This window comes from Aquarana catesbeiana, linkage group LG01, assembly GCF_042186555.1.
Source record: "Aquarana catesbeiana isolate 2022-GZ linkage group LG01, ASM4218655v1, whole genome shotgun sequence".
NCBI lineage: Eukaryota > Metazoa > Chordata > Amphibia > Anura > Ranidae > Aquarana > Aquarana catesbeiana.
The window spans coordinates 296088580-296115431 of record NC_133324.1 but is presented as its reverse complement, the minus strand read 5'-3'; the positions used below and the strand labels follow the sequence as shown (position 1 = coordinate 296115431).

The 26852-nt window shown below is 42.6% G+C and overlaps 1 protein-coding gene across 1 annotated transcript in view; it reads right to left on the bottom strand.

The window, feature by feature from the left end:
* The window catches only part of SLC7A4 (solute carrier family 7 member 4), a 61100-nt gene that overhangs the window by 15912 nt on the left and 18336 nt on the right, over nucleotides 1-26852 (bottom strand). The window contains exons 3-4 of the mRNA XM_073629337.1: nucleotides 12485-13179; nucleotides 6252-6360 (exon numbers count right to left, since the gene is read on the bottom strand). Of these exons, the coding sequence (XP_073485438.1) occupies nucleotides 6252-6360; nucleotides 12485-13179 (804 nt within the window). The remainder of the gene's footprint in view (nucleotides 1-6251; nucleotides 6361-12484; nucleotides 13180-26852) is intronic.

Genomic DNA, 26852 nt, shown 5'->3' with positions numbered 1-26852 from the left:
CTGCACAGAGTCCTGACCTCAACCCGAAAGAACACCTTTGGGATGAATTAGAGCGAGACTGAATCAGGCCTTCTTGTCCACATCAGTGCCTGACCTCACAAATTTGCTTCTCACTCCCAAACTTCATGGTCATCCTTCCCAGAAGAGTTGAAGTTGTTATAGCTGCAAAGGGTGGGCCAACTCAATATTGAACCGTGCGGAATAAGACTGGGATACCATTAAAGTTCATGTGCATGTAAAAGGCATGTGTCCCAATACTTTTGGTAATATAATGTATTTCCTTTGCTCCTCAGCTCCATCTAGTAGCCATAAAAGTGGTATTCACTACTGGGTTGGGATCTTGCGAGCAACTATGTTATTTGTGTAAAAATATATAAAATATTTAAATGTTTGTACCGACTGTGTATATATGGTGAATCGCTCACACCCTGCACACTCTCATATAATCGTGCTAATAGTCAAATAACAAAGCAAATAGTGCCATGCTCCACCTTCACTATAGGAATCCTCCTCATTTAGACCATAAAACTGCAACGATAAATAAGAAGGCTGGCCGGAGGTTAGCCTGCATTTGTAGGAGTCGTATGGAGGGTATATATCCCTCCTCCTCCTCTTTCTGATCCTGCGTCGGCTCGTCTTCATGGCTGACGCAGGATCAGACAGAGGAGGAGGAGGGATATACAGTCAGGTCCATAAATATTGGGACATCAACACAATTCTAATCTTTTTGGCTCTATACACCACCACAATGGATTTGAAATGAAACAAACAATATGTGCTTTAACTGCAGACTTTCAGCTTTAATTTGAGGGTATTTACATCCAAATCAGGTGAACGGTGTAGGAATTATAACAGTTTGTATATGTGCCTCACACTTTTTAAGGGACCAAAAGTAATGGGACAATTGGCTGCTCAGCTGTTCCATGGCCAGGTGTGTGTTATTCCCTCATTATCCCATTTACAAGGAGCAGATAAAAGGTCCAGAGTTCATTTCAAGTGTGCTATTTGCATTTGGAATCTGTTGCTGTCAACTCTGAATATGAGATCCAAAGAGCTGTCACTATCAGTGAAGCAAGCCATCATTAGGCTGAAAAAACAAAACAAACCCATCAGAGAGATAGCAAAAACATTAGGTGTGGCCAAATCAACTGTTTGGAACATCCTTAAAAAGAAAGAACGCATCGGTGAGCTCAGCAACACCAAAAGACTCAGAAGACCACGGAAAACAACTGTGGTAGATGACCGAAGAATTCTTTCCCTGGTGAAGAAAACACCCTTCACAACAGTTGGCCAGATCAAGAACACTCTCCAGGAGGTAGGTGTATGTGTGTCAAAGTCAACAATCAAGAGAAGAGGGTTCACCACAAGATGTAAACCATTGGTGAGCCTCAAAAACAGGAAGGCCAGATTAGAGTTTGCCAAACATCTAAATAAAGCCTTCACAGTTCTGGAACAACATCCTATGGACAGATGAGACCAAGATCAACTTGTACCAGAGTGATGGGAAGAGAAGAGTATGGAGAAGGAAAGGAACTGCTCATGATCCAAAGCATACCACCTCATCAGTGAAGCATGGTGGTGGTAGTGTCATGGCGTGGGCATGTATGGCTGCCAATGGAACTGGTTCTCTTGTATTTATTGATGATGTGACTGCTGACAAAAGCAGCAGGATGGATTCTGAAGTGTTTTGGGCAATATTATCTGCTAATATTCAGCAAAATGCTTCAGAACGCACTGGACGGTGCTTCACAGTGCAGATGGACAATGACCCAAAGCATACTGCAAAAGCAACCAAAGAGTTTAAGGGAAAGAAGTCGAATTTTATGCAATGGCCAAGTCAATCACCTGACCTGAATCCGATTGAGCATGCATTTCACTTGCTGAAGACAAAACTGAAGGGAAAATGCCCCAAGAACAAGCAGGAACTGAAGACATTTGCAGTAGAGGCCTGGCAGAGAATCCCCAGGGATGAAGCCCAGCGTCTGATGATGTCTATGCGTTCCACACTTCAGGCTGTAATTGACTACAAAGGATTTGCAACCAAGTATTAAAAAGTGAAAGTTTGATGGATGATTGTTAATCCCATTACTTTTGGTCCCTTAAAAAGTGGGAGGCACATATACAAACTGTATGTAATTCCTACACCGTTCACCTGATTTGGATGTAAATACCCTCAAATTAAAGCTGAAAGTCTGCAGTTAAAACACGTCTTGTTCGTTCTATTCAAATCCATTGTGGTGGTGTATAGAGCCAAAAAGATTAGAATTGTGTCAATGTCCCAATATATGGACCTGACTGTATACCCCCCAAACCCCTCTTTCAAATACAAGCTAGCCTCCGGCCAGCCTTATTATTGTAGTCAGAGTCTTCTCTTGGAAATGCGATACCCTAACTACCAAGGCCTAAGGTGTGCCTTGGCCTAGCTGGTCAGTATGCCTAAAAGGAGAGCAAAAAAAAAAAGACACGAAAGTAGGTGTGATAAGAAAGCTTGATGAAGGGTAGGTAACAATCAGTCTAGTAAAGTAACGAACGCCCGGATAGCTTCAGTATACGGATCCAGTATGTATCAGCTATAACAAGAGGAATTCCAGCATCTCATGAATTTAATGATATGAAGGGACCCCCTGTTTGGAACTAGCGAAACTGCCCAGATCCCAAACAAATGTCCTGTAATGATATGGATTAAGCCTAATTTCCGAGTAATCACAGTCATGAGAATGAACTGCTTGTAGTGAGAGGCTATGTGGGGGAAAGGGAGCGAGGGCTGACCCGAGGAGCCCCTGCAAAATAATTGCAGAGAAGATCGTGCTATTCAAAACAGACACCAGTTAAGTAGTAGTGTAAAATTCCCACGAACCTCTGGCCTGTCTGTCTATTCTTGGTATGGGAAGTTTTGAGAGGGTAATCCACAAAAATAGATGAACTTTCAGGAGTTTGCAGGGGTCTGAAGTGCTGGACACCTGATACATATGATCGATAGTGTTGGTGGGCAAGGCCAAAATGCTGTGGCAATGCATGGACAGCCAGGGTCAGGAACCTGAGAAATCTTCCAACCCCCTGATCCGCCTTATTAAAATTAGGCTATGGCCAACCATCCGTAACACTGAGCTCCCTGACCAACCGGTCCTCAGTGACTGCAACGGCCAGATATTGGGCAAATAACCAAAAAATACCAAAGTATGCGCAAACTAAGGTAGATGAAAAAACTTCTGGGGGCCAACCACTCATGTCCTAAGATGGCCGAATCCAACTAAGTCAGTGGCGACTGAAACGCTCCGAGAGCCCTGCTCATGGTTGTGGAATAACATGGAGAAACCATACCAGACACCCAGAAAACTGGTCCCACATGATTTGAATTGGTCGTGCCTCTGCGTAACCTGGCAACCGAGTCAAAGTCCTGAAGCAGGGGAAGGAGGGCCAGACTCCATCCTGAGGAATAATTCAACCTACCCCAAGTGACTGTAAGCCCCCCTTGGAACAGGCTTTGGAATCGGACAAAAGATGAATGGTCTGACTTATTTAACCAGTTCTTCAGGCAACCTGGCAATCTAGAAATTGGAGCCAAGAGTGAACCCAGAATAAAAATGATGATGTTTGGCCCAGAGAGAGACTGCAGATACCTGGGCAGGGTAACCAAGGTCCCCACACAACAGGAAATCAACTAAAATTAAATATCCCCTGACCCCCCCTGCAGGTACCCAAGATCCAATGGAGTGCTTGGCAAAGGTGTCAAAGCAAGGACTGCTTTTGACCCAAAGGTTAACCCAGTGGTGAAACGACATTTGTGCCATTTATCATGCCCTACCAGCGGGCAGGTCTGATGGAAGTAGCTTCAGATTGGATAGCCAAACCACCCCCAACTGTAGAAAGTGCTGAAATTTCCAGATCCATGGATGAGTACTTTGATGAAAATACTGCTGCAGGAAAGAGGGCAGACAAAATATAAACAAACAATAGCAAAAACTTGCCACTGGACACCCCGGTGGGCCGACCCACCACCTTCAGTACGAAGGTGAAGAACCAGACCAAGCACCCCTGGAAATGACTGCCTCCAGTGACTTATAGACAATGAAAGCATGACTGTCTGCTGACACCAAAATACTACATAGGAAAGACTCCAACGAGATAGTGATGAGGTCCGCGAGCAGGCCTGAAAATTCCCCCAGCAGGTGCTGTCTGAAGACCGGGGATGAGAGATTCCAACACAGCCTCTGACAAGGAACATTACTTGGCTCAGACATATTGAACCAGAAACCTTGACAAGTCTGGTGGACTAAGGGGATGCCGACCTTGCCTGCAGGAATGTAGGAGGAGCTGGGGATGCACCAACACCCCGCCTCTGACCGAGCGAGCTTCGACCACCTCCATCCTGTCTTGCAACCGTAACAGGCCGTGTAGAGCATATTAAGCCCACATGAATCTGAGAATAATTCCCAGAACATGTTCCATGCTGGTGGATGGGAGTAGCTGGGATGGAATTGGAAACAATCCGAAGTGTTCTGCCTTCCCGGCTGTGGCCGGGAAAAGAAAACCCCAGTGATAAAGTATAGACCAACACCTAAATGACAGAGTGCTACCATGCTCTGAACCCCACGTTGGTTTGAAGGGATGAATGTGAATTAGTTGCTTCTGAAACGTGCGGCATGCCCAAACCCAAGGAAAAACAAACTAGAGAAAGTGACTGACAACCAGACATGAGAACACCACCCCTCTGTACCTACCCAGGTATAAGGATGTGAGCAGTAATGACGAGACCACAGCGTGTAAATGAATCTGATGACGACCCCCACCCTATTGTATGTAGTATGTGAGCCAGCGTAACCTGCACCGCAAAAACAGGTAATTAAAACTTAATACTCAAGGCTAATGTACCCACAGACTGTGGGGGGTAGTCGTACAGGTGTAATGAAATGAACGTGCATCGTATGATGTATTGTATACGAGCGAGAAGATTGTGGTCAACAATCGTTTAAAAACGAAATTCAGCCCGTATGGATCTGTAGGAGGTGACAGATCCTGAGATGTAAGCACTAGCTAATTAAACCCCAGGTATACAAAAAAACCTGAATTAAAGGTACGATGAGACATGGAAACAAACGAAGATTAAACGGATACTGGTGTATGCCGTAACTGCATGGCACCGACATGCTATGACATGACCACAATGACAGAACATGCAACGACAGAACATGCAACGAAATCATGAAATGACCATGGAAGTGGAGCTACCCTACCAATCAGGCAACCCCCCTCTCGGTACCTGCCCTCAGTGATTCTCTCCCCCCCCCCCCCCAGGAAGCTTGCAGGGAGAGGTGCTGCAACAGACAACACAAGTGCTGACCGATGAACCTGCTGGTCTGCACCCCCCCCCCTTTGATCTGTGACCCCAAGGTGGCCTGGACTATCAAGCAAGTCTCAGCTGGCTTGCTCTCCTGGTTATCAGGACAGGTGGCATGCTGTGCCCCCCCACCATTATTGGCACTCCCCCCCCGGCCCGTACATACCAGGACTAAAGTAGCTGACCAATCCATTGATGCCCAGCGTGCGGGAGGAATGAGCGGGCGGCCCCCAATGATGCCCAGCGTGAGTACCGGGAGAAGTGAGCGGGAGGGTGGGCACCCCCCCAAATGATGCCCGGCGTGAGGCCGGGAGAAGTGAGTGGGTAGGCGGCCCCCTAAATGATGACCGGCGTGAGCCCCGGGAGAAGAAAGAACCGCCACAAGACTCCTGGAGCCAACCGCCGCTCTGCAAAGAAACCGGAAGTGACGCGCCCACCCTGTGAACCCGGTATTTAAAATCCAGCTATGGATTCTATGTAAAAGTGTGTACCCACTGTGTATATATAGTGAATCGATCACACCCTGCACACTCTCATATAACTGTGCTAATACTCAAACAAATCAAATAGTGCCACGCTCCACCTTCACTATAGGAATCCTCCTCATTTAGATCCTAAAAACGGCAAGGATAAATAAAAAAAAACATAATAAACTCAATGTACAAATATGCCATAAAATTGTTCGTATGCAGTTAATCAGTAAATAAATGTGTGCGTGACTCCATATTTAATCTGACAGCACTGTGCTCACAATACAATTTGTGCTTTGTTTTTGATTGATTATTTATGATTGATTTTATTAAATTGTTGTGTGTTCACTTAAAGTGGTTGTAAAAAAAAAAAAAAAAAAAAAAAAAAAAAAAAAAAAAAAAACACAAAAAACAAAAAAACACACCCCTGAATAAAAACTTACCAACAGCAAGCCATACTGCGAACCGCACCCATGTCAAAGCGTTCAGCTTAAGCATGAGATATGTGTTTAACAGGATACTCAGAGCTGGAATCAGTGGTACAAGTGGAACCTATGGGTTTAAGGTTTGACAAATACTCTATTAAAAAAACTTCACATTTGAAAAAAAAACAAACACCACACACCATACCTATATACACTTGTTTATTTAATAAAGTCAAAACACTTTTTATACAATGATTAATGCTTCTAGGCTCCTGAAAGCTCAGTATTGCCCTTTTCTGCCTACAATTTTCCTTATTTAGTCGGTAGAACTGATGTATCAATTGACTAACAAAAAGTAGAAATTTTGTTTACAGACATTTGGCTTTATTTTTGCTGTGATGCATACAGGGTTATGGTAAATAAAAGAGGTTTGGCCCCTGGCTGCCCTAGTGACACTGTGCAGTACATACAGTATTTCACAAAAGTAAGTACACCCTGACAGTTTTGTAAATATTTTATTATACCTTTTCATGTGACAACACTGAAGAAATGACACTTTGCTACAATGTAAAAGTAGTGAGTGTACAGCTTGTATAACAGTGTATATTTGCTGTCCCCTCAAAATAACTCACACAGCCATTAAGGTCTAAACCGCTGACAACAAAAGCGAGTACACCCCGAAGTGAAAATGTCCAAATAAGGCCCAAAAGTGTAAATATTTTGTGTGGCCACCATTATTTTCCAGCACTGCCTTAACCCTCTTGGGCATGGAGTTCACCAGAGCTTCACAGGTTGCCACTGGAGTCCTCTTCCACTCTTCCATGATGACATCACGGAGCTGGTGGATGTTAGAGACCTTGCGCTACTCCACCTTCCGTTTGAGGATGCTCCACATGGTTTAGGTCTGGAGACATGCTTGACCAGTCCATCACCTTTACCCTCAACTTCTTTAGCAAGGCAGTGGTTGTCTTGAAGGTGTGTTTGGGGTCGTTATGTTGGAATTCTGCCCTGCGGCCCAGTCTCCGAAGGGAGGGGATCATGCTCTACTTCAGTATGTCACAGTACATGTTGGCATTCATGGTTCCCTCAATGAACTGTAGCTCACCAGTCCTGGCAGCTCTCATGCAGCCCCAGACCATGACACTTCCACCACCATGCTTGACTGTAGGCAAGACACACTTGTTGCCTTTGTACTCCTCCCCTGGTTGCCCCCACACACGCTTGACACCATCTGAACCAAATAAGTTATCTTGGTCTCATCACACCACAGGACATGGTTCCAGTAATCCATGCACTTAGTCTGCTTGTCTTCAGCAAACCATTTGCTGGCTCTCTTGTGCATCATCTTTAGAAGAGGCTTCCTTCTGGGTCGACAGCCATGCAGACCACATTGATGAGGTATATAGGCCTGAGCACTGACAGACCGACCCCCCCCCCCATCTCTTCAACCTCTGCAGCAATGCTGGCAGCACTTATACGTCTATTTCCAAAAGACAACCTCTGGATATTATTATTATTTCAGGTACTTATATAGCGCTGTCAATTTACGCAGCGCTTTACATATACATTGTACATTCACATCAGTCCCTACCCTCAAGGAGCTTACAATCTAAGGTCCCTAACCACACATTCATACATACTAGGGACAATTTAGACAGGATCCAATTAACCTACCAGCATGTCTTTGGAGTGTGGGAGGAAACCGGAGTACCCGGAGGAAACCCATGCAGGCACAGGGAGAACATGCAAACTCCAGGCAGGTTGTGTCATGGTTGGGATTTGAACCAGTGACCCTTCTTACTGCTAGGCGAGAGTGCTACCCACTACACCACTGTGCCGCGGATATGAAGTGGAACCTGTCCTGCTGAACCACTGTATGATCTTGGCCCCGTACTGCAGCTCAGTTTCAGGGTCTGGGCAATCTTCTTATAGCCTAGGCCATCTTTATGTAGAGCAACAATTCTTTTTTTCAGATCCTCAGAGTTCTTTGCTATGAGGTGTCATGTTGAACTTCCAGTGACCAGTATGAGAGCGATAACACCAAATTTAACACACCTGCTCCCTATTCACACCTGAGACCTTGTAACACCAACGAGTCACATGACATCGGGGAGGGAAAATGGGCCCAATTTGGACATTTTCACTTAGGGGTGTACTCACGTTTGTTGCCAGCAGTTTAGACCTTAATGGCTGTGTGTTGTTATTTTGAGGGGGACAGCAAATTTACACTGTTATACAAGCTGTACACTCACTACTTTACATTGTAGCAAGTGTTGTTTCTTCAGTGTTGTCACATAAAAAGATATAATAAAATATTTACAAAAATGTGAGGGGTATATTCACTTTTGTGAGATACTGTATGTACCTAACGAGAAGTATATATACAGTACTCGAAAACTAAAGCCATTGGAATGAAAAAAAAAGTCAAACTTCAGGATAAATGCATTTATAGTATGAACCTTTTTCAAAGTGTTAATAATTGCGTACAAGTGTAACAGAGTACTAGCAATCACTCTAAACAATAAAGTACCATATTTTAGAAAGTTTCTGAACCACAACTTAAAACCTACTTTTTTTTTTCCCCCAGTGACTTTAACATTCATGTTAAGATTAGTTTGATTTTCTACAAATTTCCCTAAATACATTTCTGCAAGTCCAAGCTGGAAACTTCCAAAAACAATTCCCAAGTACTAGGGTTGTCCCGATACCACTTTAAGACCGAGTACAAGTACCGATACTTTTTTTCAAGTACTCGTCGATACCGATTTCCGATACTTTTATTTTTAGTGTCACGTGACAGTTTTTTTTTTTTTTTACTTTCTTTTTTTTCTTTTTTTAGAGGGGGGGGGGTGCAATACTTTGTGTGTGTTTTTGTTTTTAAATCAGCCCTGTTGAGGGGCTTTGGTGAGATATCAGGGGTCTTAACAAACCCCTGATATCTCCCCCTTGAGACAGAGAAAGAGACCGAGGATAGATATTCCCCAGTGCCTTTCTCTGCAGCCTCAGCACTGAAAATGAATGGAGAGAAGACAGCGGCTCCTCCCCATTCATAAACGGAGACATTGTAATCACAGGAGGTTACAATGTTTCAATTATGTGAATGGACAGAGTCAGCTGACTCTGTCCACACAGAAAAGGAAGGAGGAGGACATGGAGAGGGACAGCACAATGGAGGGGGACAGCGGAACGGAACAGCAGAATGGAGGGGGCATGGAGGATGCGGTGAGTCAGCCTTATCGTGTGTGGGGGAGTTACAAGCACCGATCACCGCTGTATAGATTTCATTAAAGCAGCTGAAAGCTGCAGGGGGAGAAGCTTGTAATTCCCCCACTCACCGATCACTGCTGACTGTCCAGGTATCGGGTGAAGCATTGGGAGCATTTGCCCGAGTACAAGTACTTTGGCAAATGCTCGGTATACTAGTATCGGTATCGGGACAACTCTACCAAGTACTCTCTCTATAGAGAGTGAATGGAGGTACGCACAAACAAAATAACAATGTATTGTTATTTCATTCTTGTAAAAGTACACAGCTCGATGATGAAGCTACAGCACAGATTGCAATTATACAGTTGAATGGTCTGGTCCACTACTAAGTCAACAATAACAATTTCATGGACCTGGGTGTTGAGTTCTGGTGTACTTTTATTTACCATCTGTAACAATCTTCCAGGTACAGCATTTGTTTAAAGTAGAACTATAGGCAAAAGTTTATTTTTCATTTTGGATAGAGAAAGGGAGAGTTATAACCCGTCAGATTTATTTTTTTGCCATTTGTCTCCCATTGGGGAGATTTCCTTTCACTTCCTGTCCCATAGCCAAACAGGAAGTGAAAGGAAATCCCTGCAAATTAAAAGAGGGAAATCCTTGGGGACCCCCGGTCACCAGAACTAGTGTCTTCATTGGAAGATTACTTTTCTGGGGTCAACCCAAAATTTGGGCATTTTACTTTCTCTTTCAATAATAATAGTAAACGGGACAAAGAGAGGGTGCTTTGCGGTTGTATACCCTTTTTTTTTTTTTTTTTTTTTTATTTTACCTACAGGTAAGCCTATAATAAGTCTTACCTGTAGTTAAAATGAATATCTCCTAAACCTGTATGGTTTAGGAGATATTCAATTTGCATTCAGCCGTTGACGTCAGCGGAGCATGTGCCGTGAATGCCGGAAAGAATACTCCCGCGCAACGCGGCTCTGGCCACTCACAGCACCGGAGGCGCGAACCCGTTGTGAGCAAAATGTCAGCTCCCTCGGCATGGACCAGGATGCGATACGGGGAGCTCATTCTAAGGTGAGTATTTCCATAATGAGCTAGTATGCGGTGCATACTAGTAGGGCTGAAACAACTAATCGATTAATCGACAACTAATCGATTATGAAATTAATCGATTACTATTTTCATAATCGATTAATCGGCCAGTAACATAACGGGGTTAAGAAAAACTAAAATGAGCCCTTTATAGTACAAAAAGAGCAAATAATCACTACTGTAAATATTACTTTCACAGTTCTACAGTAAAAAAATTAACCCCTAAGGGCTCTTTCACATGGAGGATCCGTATGTCCGTTTTTCATCCTTCCGTTTTCGGATGAAAAACGGACATACATGTATCCCTATGGAGCGTTGGATGTCAGCGGTGACCTGTCCGCTGACATCTGACGCGCTCCAATCCGAAAAGTGTAAACGGAGGAAAACCCTACTTTTCCATCAGTTTTCGGATCGGATCGGGTGACGACGGACTCTACGGTCCGTCATCATCCGATCCCCCATAGGGTAGAGCGGCGCTCTGACAGGTCCGTCGCTGCACAGTGTGCAGCGACAGACCTGTCATCTTCCTGCTCAGCGGGGATCGGCGGAGCGTTCCCCGCTGAGCAAGCGGATGTTCACGGGGCGGATCATCACTGATCCGCCCCTTGTGAAAGAGCCCTTACAGTAGTGATTATCTGCTTTTTTTTGTACTGTAAAAGGGCTAATTTTAGTTTTTGTTTTTTAACCCCATTATGTTACTAAACGTCTTAGACCTGGTTGCACTACAGTTCATTTACATGGTTTCCTATGGGACGCGTTCACATCTATGCTTTTTTTTAGCCGCTGCGTATTTGGAAAGGGTCAGGGACTTTTTTTTTTTTTTTTTTTTATACGCAAAACGGTGCTTTTTTGGTTTAATATACTTCAATGGAGAAGCTGCAGAAAAGCACGTAGTGCGTTTTTGCAGAAATTTGTGTTTTTTAATCTGCCCAACAAGTTGGCCAAAAAAAAAAAAAAAAAAATGCAAAAACGCAAATTGCAGCAAAATTACGTGCGCAAAAATCAAAATGCACACCAAAAAGCACTGCAGAAATAGATCAAAAGCAAACTGGATAGGTGTGTACCGCGCCTTATGCTGGCCACACCGATCAATTTTCAGATGAGAATATTCAGACGAAAAATCTTTGTACATTCGCTGAATGAAAGAATGTTTGAAAATTTCACTTGTTTTTAACACTCTGTTTTTAAAATGAAGGAAAAGCACATTCACCGTCTGAAAATTCCTTTGACCAAGAAGTTTTCTATTATTTCCAAATTGTCACCATGGTTGAAAATGAACATCGATTTGACCCCACTAACGATTAGAAAATCGAACTAGTGTTCTTAAAATGCCATTTTTTTTTTTTAAGGAAGACATTGTTTGTTTTTTAAATAAAAAAAAAAATTGATCTCTGAGTCTGATGATATTTACCAGATTCACCCTTTAATAGTATATATCTTCCAATAGCATATACAGTATATCTCCACTAATAGTATATCTCTTCTGTCTGTTATTCTCAGAGTGGATTAGATATTTTGCTCCCTAACCATATAGTTATTTATATTTACCACTGCATAGAGATATTTAAGAATAAATTGCCTTTTTTAAAACTTTACATATTAACTAAATTATACACCACACTTTTGTTTTTTTTAAACTTATTAACCAATTAAATCGAAACAATAATCGGCCAATTAATCGATTATGAAAATCGTTAGTTGCAGCCCTAGATGCTAGCTTATTATGCCTTTCCCCCACAAGTCCCCCCCCCCCCCATGTGCGGGTATACAACCGCTTTAACAGGGGCACAGACAGCAACAACAACTGACAGGTGTTCTAATCCATCTCCACTCTGTCCAAAACCAAAAAGAGTTTATATTTAAGGGAAACAAAACTAGTGTTTTTACATCATTGCAATAGTGTACATATAGGAGCTGAAAAAGGTTTTATATTCCATGATTACCTGAAACGTATTTATTTTCTTTTGCTGCTCATGGACCCAGATTAAAAACAGACTGATTAGGTACCCAATCAGGAAGATCACAAGCAGAAGATAAAAACTCCATGTAGGAAGGTGTAGCTGATTGCTTCCAAACACCAAGATGCAGCACATGCAGATGCTGGAGACCATCATTGTCACAACTGCAATAGTGACCACCTCTCCAGGATAACAGTCACTCAGGAACCTAAGGTATGGTTCAAAGGCAGCTTTCAAGTGTCCAGTTTCCCTACGCTCTTTGGCTTTTTTCTGACTTTCAACCAGCTGAAGCTTATCAGAGAAAGACTCGTATTCCTTCATTTCCTCCCCAATGATCCTATCTAAATTGACTTCAGGCTCTCGGTGCTGAGGACTTGGCTCTAGATCACCTGCAGCTGAAGTATCACCTTTCTCTTGCTGAAATCTCAATACGATGATACTAGCTGCAACAAAAGTATAGGCCAACAATGTACCAATAGATAGAAACTGCACCAGGGCTTCCAAGTCAAAAATCAGAGCAAGTAGAGCCATCAGGATACCAAACACCACAATTCCAATGACTGGTACTTTGGTGGTTGGGTTTACTTTGGCGAAAAACTGAAAGAAAAGTCCATCTTCAGCCATGGCATAAACAATTCTCGGTAGGGAAAAGAGATTGCTTAGCAGAACCGTATTCATAGCTTTAAAAGAAAACAAAAACAGCAAGTTAACAGCATTGTACTTCACATTCTCCCCATAAATGAACTATATAAACACAACTTCATTTTTATCATTTAAAGCAATTGTAAAAATAATTTTTTTTTAACAGACATGTCTATACTTACCTGCTCTGTGCAATGGAATTGAAATGGAATTGCCATGAACCTCCTCTTCCCTGGCCCCTCCTCCCTGTCCAGTGCCCCCATGAAAAGCGACTTCCCATGGGTCACTCATGTGACACTCTTTGACACAGACAGCGGGACTCAGCCCCCCCCCCCCCCACTACCTAATCATCACTGGGACCTTCACCCCTTTCCTTAAGATTGTCTCCTCCCTTAATCCTTAATTAATGTGATTTTCTACCAATTTCCAGTTCCCAAACAAATTGCATTTTTTTTTAAAGCAAATATCTTTACCCTTCTTAACACAATGTCCTTAATCCTTGCCTAAGGGACGATATTAAAACTTTACTTTAAGATCTAATCACAGTACAGCCTTCCAAGACCTCATGTACACTGCTGCTGGTAAACGGATATTTAGGAGCAGTTGGGAGTTTTTGAAACTGCCCCTGAACTCTCCTCTGTTATCTTATCAGTACATGTACACAGGGTCATTTACAGTCGCTTCTAGGCAGTTGAGTTTAGGAGGCATTTTTTGGAATGCAAAAAAATGCGTTCAGAAGCTGAGTTTAAAAACGTGGTAACGCTTCTAAAACGTGGTAATTCGCATTTAGCTGTGTTTCCTTTACAGGCGTTTTTCATTTTTGGCCATTTAAAACGCTTCTAGATGCAAACGCGGCAAAACGCAGCTAAACGCAGCTGACGTTTTAAACGTGGGTTACTATCTGTCAAGTTAAATCGTTCAGGAGAGGTTGTAAAAACGTCCCATGTACATGAAGCCTTAGGCTCCATGCATACTGGGCTTAAAAAAAATGTCAGTTCCCCTGGCAAAAAAACCCCCCACTCATATAGAGCATTTTTTTGTACAACATTTAGACGAGTTTTGAGTTTTTTTCTGCCAGTGAGCTCCAAACAAAAAAAGGAAAACAGAAGGGTTTTTTCCTGCCTTAAACGTTGAGCTCAATATATGTCTGTAAATCGTCCTAATGTGCATGGACACATAGGATAACATTGAGCTGCCTCTGCAGGCAGAACACAAAACTCCTGTAGAAGCAGCGATTTTTTTTTTTTTTTTTTTTTTAAGGCAGCGTGCATGAAGCCTTAGGCCCCTTTCACACGATCAGACCGTTCAGGTCCGCCTGTCAGTTTTGACGGCGGACCTGAACGGGCGCTCCATGTTAGTCTATGGAGCGTCGGATGTCAGCGGAGACATGTCCACTGACATCTGACCCCGTCTGATCTGCTAAAAGCAGACGGATGGCCCTACGTCCAGGTCCGTCGCTGGCGGATCAGATTGGGTGAGATCTGATGAAAACGGACATGCTGTCTGTTTTCATCCGATCCCTCCATAGGCGGCAGCGGCGCCTAACAAGCCCCTCCCCGCTCAGTGAGCAGAGAGGGACCTGTCATCCGCGGGCTCAACGGAGATCAACGGAGAGATCTCCCGGTGAGCCGGTGGACCGAGGCGGACTCCCTAGAAAGGGAATCTGCCTCGTGTGAAAGGGGCCTAAGGCTTCATGTACACTAGCAGCTCCTAAACTTGAGTTTAGGAGTTTGTCATTTTTTTGCCAAAGCTCCTAAACTCAACTCCATAAAAGCCTATGGGGTCGATTTACTAAAGGCAAAAAGACTGTGCACTTTGCAAGTGCAGTTGCTCCAGGACTTAGCTTCACTCTTAAAAAAAAAAAAAAAACCCAACCACGTGCAAGGAAGAAAAAAAAAAAAAAAAAAAAATCATCTTGCTTGCACATGATTTGATGATGGAAGTCATTTACGAAGCTCTGGAGCAACTGCTCTTGCAGAGTGCAACTGCACTTTGCAAAGTCCACAGTCAATTTTAGTAAATCAACCCCTATGTGTCCATGTAAACATAGGCTTTTGGGATCGTTCAGGAGCTGCTGCATTTAGTTGAGGTTAAACTTCCCTCTCCTGAAAGTGGAAGAATCGCGTTCAGTATAGGAACGTTTTTACCGCCAGCTGTTGGAAAACATGAATTGCGGTTTCCCACGACTGGTCAGGGTAGGCTAGTGTACACGTAGCCTTAGAAGATATCTACATGTCTCATTCTATCACAAATCCAAAAAATAAAGGGCTTATTTCTCATTAGGATAGTGGATATTGGCCCCTTATTTTTAGAATGTGTGATGTTAGACATATACACATCTTGTGTTCTAAGAAAGCTCTACTGGCCTTTTTTAGTTCATCTCACTAGAACTGGCCTGATTATTATTTAGAAATAAATAATGAAAAAATAATCGATCAAAGGAGCGAGGTTTTCACTTCTTCACTGCAAGAAATCTTCTAGCGACAATTATTGTGGGCTTCTTACTAATAAATTCCATGACCATATCCATTCTGCTGCAGGATGCAATAAAACCCCAAGAGCCCATTCAAAATGACAGGCTAAAATCTATTTTTCCCCCGAATAGGCCCAGCTTACACCGATCTGCTGCATTTGTGTACGTTGGGTAAAAAAAAAAAAAAAAAGGGTGCATTCAAATGCATTGCGACGTGCAGCAACTTATAAAAAGGATAAGTTCTGTGGATCATGGGTGCAATCTCAGGCTACTGCAGACATTTCATACAGCTCTGTACAGGCAAACATTTGTTGAGTTGCAGGAAGTGTCAATGGACTACAAAGGCACTGATCAGCCATTGAGTACTACAAGTCCCTCTTCCACGGTAGCAGACGGGACTTGTAATTCATTTAGTCACAGATCACTATGATTGAATGACACAGCTGTGAGGGAGGAGCTGTACCAATTTTAAATGTGACAGAGGCTGCAGGGGGCAGGAACCCCCATCCACTGTCACAGGGGGTGAGGGTGACTGGCGATTAGTAGCATGTTGCATGTTATCCCCTAATACGGGTGTAGTATGCAACATTTTAAAAGTAAACTTAGCCTTTAAAAGGAACATGAAATACTCCAATGCATGTTATGTACATCAGCGCGTTGCCAATCATTTTGAATGGTACCCAATGCACTAAGGCAATGCTGCTCTAAAGTACATGCTTTACAGTGCACGACAACACATGGTAATGCAATACCTGGTGTTGTGGTGTGCTGCATTGGAAAATATGCAGCATATACTTTTTGATCCATTCTGGTGCATTGGCAGCCCATTTAAAAATGAGCTGCCTTAACCCAGGACACAACATAGTACACAACATGGGTTAACGCACATGTGTTAATGCAAGGCACAAAAGTGGCAACGTGTGAATGGGACCTAAAGGTTCCTGAAAACTACAACATGACAGTTAACAATTAGGTAGTTGCACCTTTCAGTGCAACTATGGGCCCTATAGAAATGTTGTAATCAATTTCTTTTACATCTGTGGGTTCCCTTCATTTTAATGAACTGTATGCACCATCAGGTTGACAATTGCTCAACACTTCTACAACTAAAATGCTGCCCATCCTTTGGAACAGTATTGCAAAAGCTCAAGTACTCCATCTAGTTATGGTGGGATGGAGTAGATTTGCTCCTATATATTATACAACATACTTCATTAATCACAATTATTTTGCTAGGAATAGCCTTTAGGCTTTTTTTCAGCTTTAGAGCTTGTGTGAATGGGCATTCATGACAATCTTTTTCATCTGAAGTTGTGCTATGGGCATGGATGACATTACCCTCGTGACACAGTTCTAGATCCAAGGCGGCCAGTTTATCAACATTTTGCACGAATGTAAAAGAGAGGCCCATGTTGTTATTACAGTGCACTACAAAAAGAGTCTATGGATGTAGGGGGGCCATCCCATATGATCACAACATGGTCAATGTAACGACCATACAGTGGGGAAAATAATGATTTGATCCCCTGCAGATTTTGTAAATTTGTCCACTTACAAAGAAATGAAGGGTCTATCATTTTTTTTGTCATAGGTGTGTTTTAAATGATAGAAACAGAATATCAACCAAAAGTGCAGAATAAAACTAATATAACAAATGTTATAAATTAAGTTGCAGTTTAGTGCGTAAAATAAGTATTTGAACCCCAAGCAAAACATGACTTAGGACTTGATGGAGAACCTTGTTGGCAAGCACAGAGGTAAGACGTTTCTTGTAGTTGGCGACAGTGGCGGCTGGTGCTCAATTTTTTTTTTTGGGGGGGGGGGGCGCAATTTTAAAAAAAAAAAATACATCAATTTCAGCCACTGTGCCATCAAACGCTGGCAGTGTGCCCAAACACTCAGTAGTGTATTTAGGTTTTGTGCTGCCCTAGGTCTGACTAAACCCCCCAATTTAAATATGACCCACCCCTGCCTGTCAAGGACACACTCCTTGCTGTTTAAGACCCGCCCTGAAATTTTCGAGTGGGGACACTAGTTCTGAGGGCCGGGGGGGGGGGGGGTGGATTCCCTTAATTTGCATAGATTTCCTCTCACTTCCTGTTTGGCTATGGGGCAGGAAGTGAAGGGAAATCTCTGCAATGGGACAGGGATGGTAAAAAAAAATTAGATAACCGAAAACAAACCCTCCTGCGCACGAGTGGACTACTAGACAGTCTGTATATCGTGATGGTGCATGTCACTGGCCCTGCCCTCAAGGATAGGGCTATCCTAACAATAAACGAGAAAAAGGAAGAAAGGGCGCACCAGCCTAGTGCATTATCCTTTGGATGGATTTTATTGAAAATAAATATAAAAGAAAACTACTCACAAACGTAGTTGAATAGCTTGCAATGTAAACAGTTTCCACAGGTAGCAACAAAAAGTTAGAACCAAATGCACTCCAAACGGTCACAGAGGAAATGACAAAGGCCACTGCCGGCTGATGCGTTTCGAAGGATCACCTTCTTCCTCAAGCTCTGAGGAGTGGCCTTTGTCATTTCCTCTGTGACCATTTGGAGTGCATTTGGTTCTAACTTTTTGTTGCTACCTGTGGAAACTGTTTACATTGCGAGCTATTCAACTGCGATTGTGAGTAGTTTTCTTTTATATTTATTTTCAATAAAATCCATCCAAAGGATAATGCACTAGGCTGGTGCGCCCTTTCTTTCTTTTTTTTGTTTATGGTAAAAAATTAACTGACAGGGGCTATAACCCTCCCTTATTCTATTCAAAATGAAAAAAAAAAAAAAAAAAAGTGTTGCCTATAGTTCTACTTTAAGCACAAATGTCTGATTATTTTATGGAAAGGACTAAGAAGATATAACCATGCCAATGGCGCAGCAGAAATCATAGCACAGTGAGGAAGGTTTGTGGTCCAGGATGATAAAACAGTTAAAATTAGAAGCGGCGACACCCCCCCCCCCCCCCACAGTTGCGGAATGCCGGCCGCCCACATACCGCAAGCAGTGCGGCCGCTTTATGAGGGCGCCAGACTAATTTGCCTCTCATCCCAGTCCGCCCCATAAGACTGGCGCTAACAGTGTAGCGTAGGCCGGCAGGGACTCTTTCCGTGCTGCCCCCCTGCAAAGTGCTGCCCTAGGCTTTGTTGGCCTAGGCCAGGATACAGCGTTGCAAACGCTGCCAGTGTGCCCAAATGCTGCCAGTGTGGAAGAAAGAAAAATGCTTTCTTCTAAACGCGGCGAGTCCCCCTCAAGAAAGCACATTTACAGTCATGCCAATGAACATCTAAAATGATTCAGAAAAGGATTTGGAGAAGGTGCTGTGGTCAGATGAGACCAAAATTTAGCTCTTTGGCATTAACTTGACTCGCTGTGTTTAGAGGAAGAAAAATGCTGACTATGACCCTTAGAACACCATCCCTACGGTCAAACACGGCGGTGGAAACATTATGCTTTGGGGCAGTTTCTCTGCTAAAAGGTACAGGCCGACTTTGCCACATTGAGGGGCCAATGGATGGGGCCATGTATTTTAAAATCTTGGATAAGAACCTTCTTTCTTCAGCCAGAATACTGAAGATGGGTCATGGATGGGACTTCCAGCATGACAAGGACCAAAAACATACCAAGGCAAAAAAGGAGTGGCTCAAGAAGAAGCATATTAAGGCCATGGAGTGGCCTAGTCTCCAGACCTTAATCCTATAAAAAAATATATGGAGGGAGCTGAAATTTTGGAGTTGCCAAGCGACAGCCAAGAAACCTTAAGGATTTAGAAAAGATCTGTGAAAATAGGACCAAAATCCCTCCCGAGATGTGTGCAAGCCTGGTCACTAACTACAAGAAACGTCTTACCTCTGTGCTTGCCAACAAGGGTTTCTCCACCAAGTCCTAAGTCATGTTTTGCTTAGGAATTAAATACTTATGTTACTCATTAAACTGCAACTTAATTTATAGCATTTGTTTTATTTTGCATTTTTGGTTGATATTGTGTCTCTATAAATTTAAAATACATCTATGATACAAATTATAGACCTCTCATTTCTTTGTAAGTGGGCAAACTTACAAAATTTGCAGGGGATCAAATAAATATTTTCCCCACTGTAGAAGATTATATGTGCACAATAAGGGTTGTTGGCCCAGATGTATTGTTGTTCCCACGGACCCATGGCAAGGTTAGCATAACTCGGGGCTGTGCCATGGGTCTGTAGGTAGAACTCTATCAAACGTGAAATAAATTAATTGTGAGTCGGGCAAAATTCTAGGGCTTCCAGAATGAAATGGATCTGTCGCCGATTCAGATGGGGATCCTCATTAGAAAAATATTGTATTGCTTGGAGGCCCAACTCATGAGGAATACCACCAGCACCGCCGAGGGTTCACCCGGTTTCCCACTGTGGAGAAACATCATCAGTCGATCATCCGGCTAACTGCAGCGGTGACTCACATCCATATTGATGGGCGCTGTTAACTCTACCTTTGTAAGTTGCCACTTTGCCTTTATTAAAAATTATTAACCTGTTTCCTCTCTTCTTTCCATTGCACAGAGTTGTCTTCTAGCTCCACGGCAGCCACTGGTTTTAGCTCATTGGACTTTTGGTTCTCAATAAACTACTTTAAGCTCCATTGACCAATCCATACTTGGGAATTTTTACTTATAAAATGTGTCAAATCCCCCCCCTCCTTTTTTCCCCCTTTGCATTCTTGTCTTTGCATTTAAATGCACAGCGCAGTATTTGACAAAAAAAAAAAAAAAGCTGTTTGAACGCATTCAAAAGGAGTTTGACCTGCTTTGTCTTTAGTCCAGAATTGCTGTCTGAAAAAAAATGCACTACACAACTATTGACATTAATTAAGTCAATGGGAATCTGCTGACCAGCATTGGTCATACATTTTCAAAGCACGCAAGAACAGGAAAACAACCTCCAATTCAACAACCCTTTACAGTGGCAGCAGTAGTGGAAGAACACAACTTTTGCAGCTTGATAAATAACACACAAATAATAAAGATTTGACCCTTGAAACATACATGTTAACAGTAAAACAATGACACTACTATGTTACGTGCCTTTAAGATGAGCAATACATTTGGTATGTGAGAACACATAACTCAACAGAATCAATAGCAGTCACTTACACAGTCAAACCATGCACACCAAGTCAGAGGACAACTTATTTAAACTGACTATGATTGACACAATTCAATATGCTGCTTGACCTGCTGACACATGATTTGTTTTCCTCACACTGAAATTCCAAAATGTAAAGACACTACCTGCTCCAGAAATAATTTTCTATAAAAGATGACATTTTTAAAACGCTCATTATGGACACCCCTAAGTTATTAAGCCTCACGCACACTGGACGTTATAAAAACGCCAGTAGCTTTAGCTGTAGAATGTTATGTTAAAAACACAAGTTTTGCAGCATTTTTTCATTAGCGTTTTTTTAGCAGAACTATAATCCCACAGAAGCCTACGGCTCAAAAATGCCCATGAACGCCAAATAACCACGTTTTTTCAGCTGAAAATCTCTTCAAACCCACTAGTTCTTTGTTTTGTTTTTTACACCGGGATGCATGGAGGGCCGCATTCACCTGCTAATATATGAAGATAACATTACACAGCCCCCGCACCTCTGGCCCCCTTTACATCACATAACCCCCCCCCCCCCTGCACATCGCACAAGCCCCCCCAAGCTGTGTAAGCACAGAGGGAGCGATAGGGCACTTTAAAAAAAAAAAAAAAATTAAATCAAACACTGTCCCTTTGAAAAAAAAAAAAAATTCTGATCTCTTTTATTGCTGTCAGACGGAATGTAAACATCCCTTGTGACAGTAATAGGCAGTGAAAGGTACTCTTTATCCTCCTTTGCTTGGGATAACAGCCGAGCTGCTTCTTATCCGCATTGGTTAACACAAGAAAGCCAGACACCGGCTCTAAAAAAAAACAAAACAAAAAAAAAACAAAACATTGGTACTGGGGTGATGCGTGCAGCTGCAGGCATCAACCCGGTATAACCCCTTCAATCTGAGGCCGCATATTTGCATACGGTCGGCGTGAAGGGGTTAACACGTCCATGAGTCGGGTGCACGTGAATTCATCACGTGCACTGATGGGCCCAACATTTAGCGGCCCTCATTGGAGGTAAGTGGGAGAATGCCCCTTACATTGGTGGTCAGAATGACCACCCTTACAGATAACTAGAAAGATCATTGGTGTCATACTGCTGGCTCTGCCAAGTGGTGTTAGGCCCAAAACTATGCAAGCACCATCAGATGGAAGTTCAATCAGCCAAGGAACCCCTAGCAACCACTGGAGGAACCCCAGGGTTCCATGGGCTCCTTGTTGAGAATAGCTGACCTAATAAATGGCACAGGGAAATTGCGTCCCATTCTTCCAAGTGGTGTACTTTGCATGGAAAGTGTGCGTGTCAAACTCGGATTGCTGATTTAGGTTGGCTTTTTGCCCCTATACTATGTTCACATGCAGTCAGTGCAGAAATGGCTACTATGAGTTATAACGATGAGCCTGATGCATTGTGTTTTTAATAAGACTTGTCTGTATTGTCCTGTGGCAGGTTTTAGCTTTCATATTCCAGCTGTTATTTTCCAATGCAAGTTTGACATTTAATGGCAGGTGTGGGGGGAGAGTGGGTGGAGATAATTATTATATATTGTACACCCAAGGCTCAATTCAGAAAGCTAACACACCAGGATAAGGATCCTTATTTTCAAAACAGTGACAGTTATTTTAAGTGAAGGCCAATGAGATTTGACAAACATAACTACATTTAAATAAAGTGTAAATACCGCGCTAAGACAAAAGCAAAATCAGCAAAAAAAAGCAGCAACAATAAACCATCTAATACCTAATGGTGCTAATAAATGTCAAAGTAAGAAAAGTTGTGCTACATTAAATATTTCTTATGCAAGAAATAGTGTGAACCAATACCATACAGAAAACCAGGACACACCCGAATCAAGAGTGCATCCTGAGCCTCCTAAACTCCTTCAGGTGATGTATACATAAATGAATTGTTGAAATAAACAAAATAGCGACAGCTGAAAAAATCATGTGCACATCAATCAATAAATGAAAAAACAATGTCCATAAGACCATTAGTGTCCATATACAAATAAAATAAAATGAGCAGCGTTTTCTTTAGATGTAATAGAAAAAATATGTGAGTTATAATCCACAGCAGGTATCAAGGTCCAGATATTCAGCCTTAAAATGTCCACAAATGAAAGACAGCTCGATGTAAACTCTGTATGTGATAACCCTTACCGGAGCCGGTGGACCCCCTAAAGAGCGGGGTCATACGAACAGACAGGTACAGCCCTCTGCGGGGACACTTGAATCCTCTGGTATCTCGAGTCCTTTGGTTGCCTTGAGCGGTCCGCAAGGATTTCCCCAGATAGCAGTAAATGCTTAGCAGCTGGATGTCCCCAATCTGAAAAGAGAAGCACCCTCGGGCTCCCAGCCATGAGTGAGCAGACAGAAAGGGACTCCAGTCGTGTAGTAAGTTAAAATTCAAAATTTTAAATGTTAACTAGATAAGCAAAAGCTCATAAGACAACATGTACAGAGGTAATGTACAGGGGTATTGCACAGAAAAATTGTATAAAGGTGCATGAATAGATAAAAAGCCGGCTAGCTAAAACAAACAATAAAAAGCACCCATGTACCGGGTCACATGTGGCGTGATTGCGTCAGCACAACGCACAGCCCTACATGTTTCGCAATACCTTGCGTCTTCCTGGGGCACGGGCGACGTGCTGACACATCACTCAAATAGCATCCACTTGGTACCAAGCCTCACTTTCACTCCAAGTTCGTATTGGCCGTGACGGAGACCAAGCCTCGTTATCACTCAGGAACCAGGCCTCGCTATCACTCCTAAAGCCTATTGACTAAAACGGAGATCAAGCCTCATTATCGCACGGACGACATATTGGAGCCCAGAGATCACATGGACCGCAAACATGGTACCAAGCCTCAATCTGGGGCTTCAACCTAACAGGGCGAAACCTCAATATGAAATTCATAAGGAACACATAAACGTGTCTCTATATAAAACAGAGTTAAATCGCATTTGATAGTAAACTGCCAATAAACACACATATAGTGCCAAAACAAAAAAGAAGAAATAAAAAGGGGGAGTATTTTAAACAAAGGGTTGTTTACAGAAAAGTTCCATGACATCAAACCCTCATATATAAACGCACAGCCGTGCCATCAAAAAGAGGTAGGCCATATAGTTGAACCATTATCGAGTATTCTTACGAGTTATCAATAAACGCATTAATTTCTATATCTGTATTCAAACCATAAGGTTTGAGACATCCCATTTTGTATATCCAGCTCATTTCGAGCTTTGAAATGGCACGCCTCTTTGGCCCCCCCTCCAAGGGTGTTTGAGCCTATCCAACCCTATCATGGAGGTACCCCTAGGGTTTTGTTGGTGAACCTCCAGATAGTGTCTAGAGAGAGGGTGGCCCTTAAAGCCTCTTTTAATATTCCCAATGTGCTCGTTCAACCTGACCTGCAGGGGTCGTACAGTACGGCCAACATACTGAAGCCCGCAAGGGCAGGTCAGGAGATAGACCACACAGGGAGTGGAGCAGGTAATAAAGGATTTGATAGGGAAAAACCTGATTTTTAGCACTAGACGCAAACTGTACCGTTCTCCTAGCCTTGGTAGCATTGATGGAACAAACAGCACACCTATTGCATCTGTAAAACCCGACCAGGTTCTGAAAGAACATTGGTTTGTAAATAGGTGGATCACAGACGCTGGGGGCTACCATTTGTTTGATTGGGGAAACCCCTCTGAAAACCACTTTTGGCTTATCAGGAAGTACTGAGCTCAACACATGGTCATTTTTGATTATATGTCAGTGCTTATAAATAAGTTTTTTTTTATAGAAAAATGCTGCTGGGAATAACGTGTGATAAAAGGACAAGAGAAGTTGTTAGATTCACGATCTGAAACCGCAGGTTTATCTGCCAGTAAAAGATTGCGGTCCAGCGTTCGAACTTCAGCCATTTTGTCATTAAGTGCAGCGATATCATAACCCTTATCTTCAAGTTTATCTCTCAGTATTTTACTCTGAGAGTCAAAGTCGTCAATTTTGGTACAATTTCTTCTCATACGAATAAATTGACTTTTAGGGACTGAATCTAGCCAAGAGCTATGGTAACAGCTGTTTCGAGGTATAAACGAGTTACGATCTGTCATTTTAAAAAACGTGGAGGTAACCAGACTATCACCTTCACTACAAATAGTTAGGTCTAAAAAATTGATAGTATGTTGGCTTGCTTCATATTTGAATTCTATACCTCTTCCATTGTTGTTAAGATGAGTCATAAATGTCTGTAAGGATTCTAGAGTACCATCCCATAGGAGGAGGACGTCATCTATATACCTGGCCCATAGGACCAGCTCAGGTCTCCTATCGGCATAAATGACGTCCTCCTCCCATTTACCCATGAAGAGGTTGGCCAGGCTGGGGGCGAATTTTGCCCCCATGGCCACGCCTCTGTCTGAAGATAGTAATTGTTACTGTGCCAAAAAAAGTTGTGAGTGGTGGCATATTCTAAGAGAGTCATAATGAACTCTCTGTCTTCTAGACAGGGTACAATCCTGTTTGAGAAAATATTCCACTGAAAATAATCCCCAATTATGGGGAATTATAGTGTACAGGGACGTCGCGTCCGCTGTCACTAGCCAGAAACTTCCCTGTACCTACAATTCCTAAGGAGATTAAGGACATGTCTGGTGTCCTTAACAAAAGCAGGCAGGGATCTCACTAGGGGTTGTAAATACCCATCAATATATTTACCTGCTCGTGAGGTGGGGCCGAGTCCTTTTGAATCTTCGGAAGGTAGTAAATTATAGGGAGGCGAGAAGAAACAGGTATAAGAAAGGATTTTTCTTTCTTATTATACTAGACTCAAAACCTTTATTAACAATACATTCTAGTTCCTTTTTAAATTTGGAATGTGGATCTGAAGGGAGCAGTGAATAGGTCTCTCTGTCACCAACAATCTTATTCAGCTTGGCAAGACAGTCTGATTTGTCGAGGATCACATTCCCTTCTCCCTTGTCAGCGGGTCTAATTACCAAATCCTTTTGGCTGCAAAGTTGATCTAATCCTAGTTGTAAATGCTTAGTCATTTTAGCCTGTTTGACCTTAAGGAGATCTAAATCTCTGAGAAGTACATCCCTAAACACCTTAATTGATGAGGACAGACCACATGGGGGATTGAACAGGGAAGCGTTGGCGAGACCAGAATGTCTAATCCCAGTGGAGTGAGTCCCTCTAGGATTTATGGGGTTTGATAACATGTATCTTTTGATAGGAAGACTTTGTGTGAATTTATGGATATCCATATATGTTTCAAATTTGTTGAGGGCTCGAGGAGGCGCAAATTTGAGACCCTTGTCTAAGACAGAGGTTTCTGCATCAGTGAGAGTGACTTTACTTAAATTAAAAATTCCTTGTCCTTTCATTCCCTTTTCCTTTTTGCTTTTTGACCTCCGCCCCCCTCTGACTCCTCTCTGTGTTCTATAGGTTTTTGTGTTTTTTGTTTCTTCTTTTTTGTTTTGGCACTATATGTGTGTTTAAGGTTTGGCAGTTTACCATCAAATGCGAATTAACTCTGTTTTATATAGAGACACGATTATGTGTTCCTTATGAATTTCATATTGAGGTTTCGCCCTGTTAGGTTGAAGCCCCAGATTGAGGCTTGGTACCATGTTTGTGATCTCTGGGCTCCAATATGTCGTCCGTGTGATAATGAGGCTTGATCTCCGTTTTAGTCAATAGGCTTTAGGAGTGATAGCGAGGCCTGGTTCCTGAGTGATAACGAGGCTTGGTCTCCGTCACAGCCAATAAGAACTTGGAGTGAAAGTGAGGCTTGGTACCAAGTGGATGCTATTTGAGTGATGTGTCAGCACGTCGCCCGTGCCCCAGGAAGACGCAAGGTATTGCGAAACATGTAGGGCTGTGCGTTGTGCTGACGCAATCACGCCACATGTGACCTGGTACACGGGTGCTTTTTATTGTTTGTTTTAGCTAGCCATTTTTTTTATCTATTCATGCACCTTTATACAATTTTTCTGTGCAATATCCCTATACATGTTGTCTTCTGAGCTTTTGCTTATCTAGTTAAGTTAAAATTCAAAATTGTAATGTTACTACTTGACTGGAGTCCCTTTCTGTCTGCTCACTCGTGGC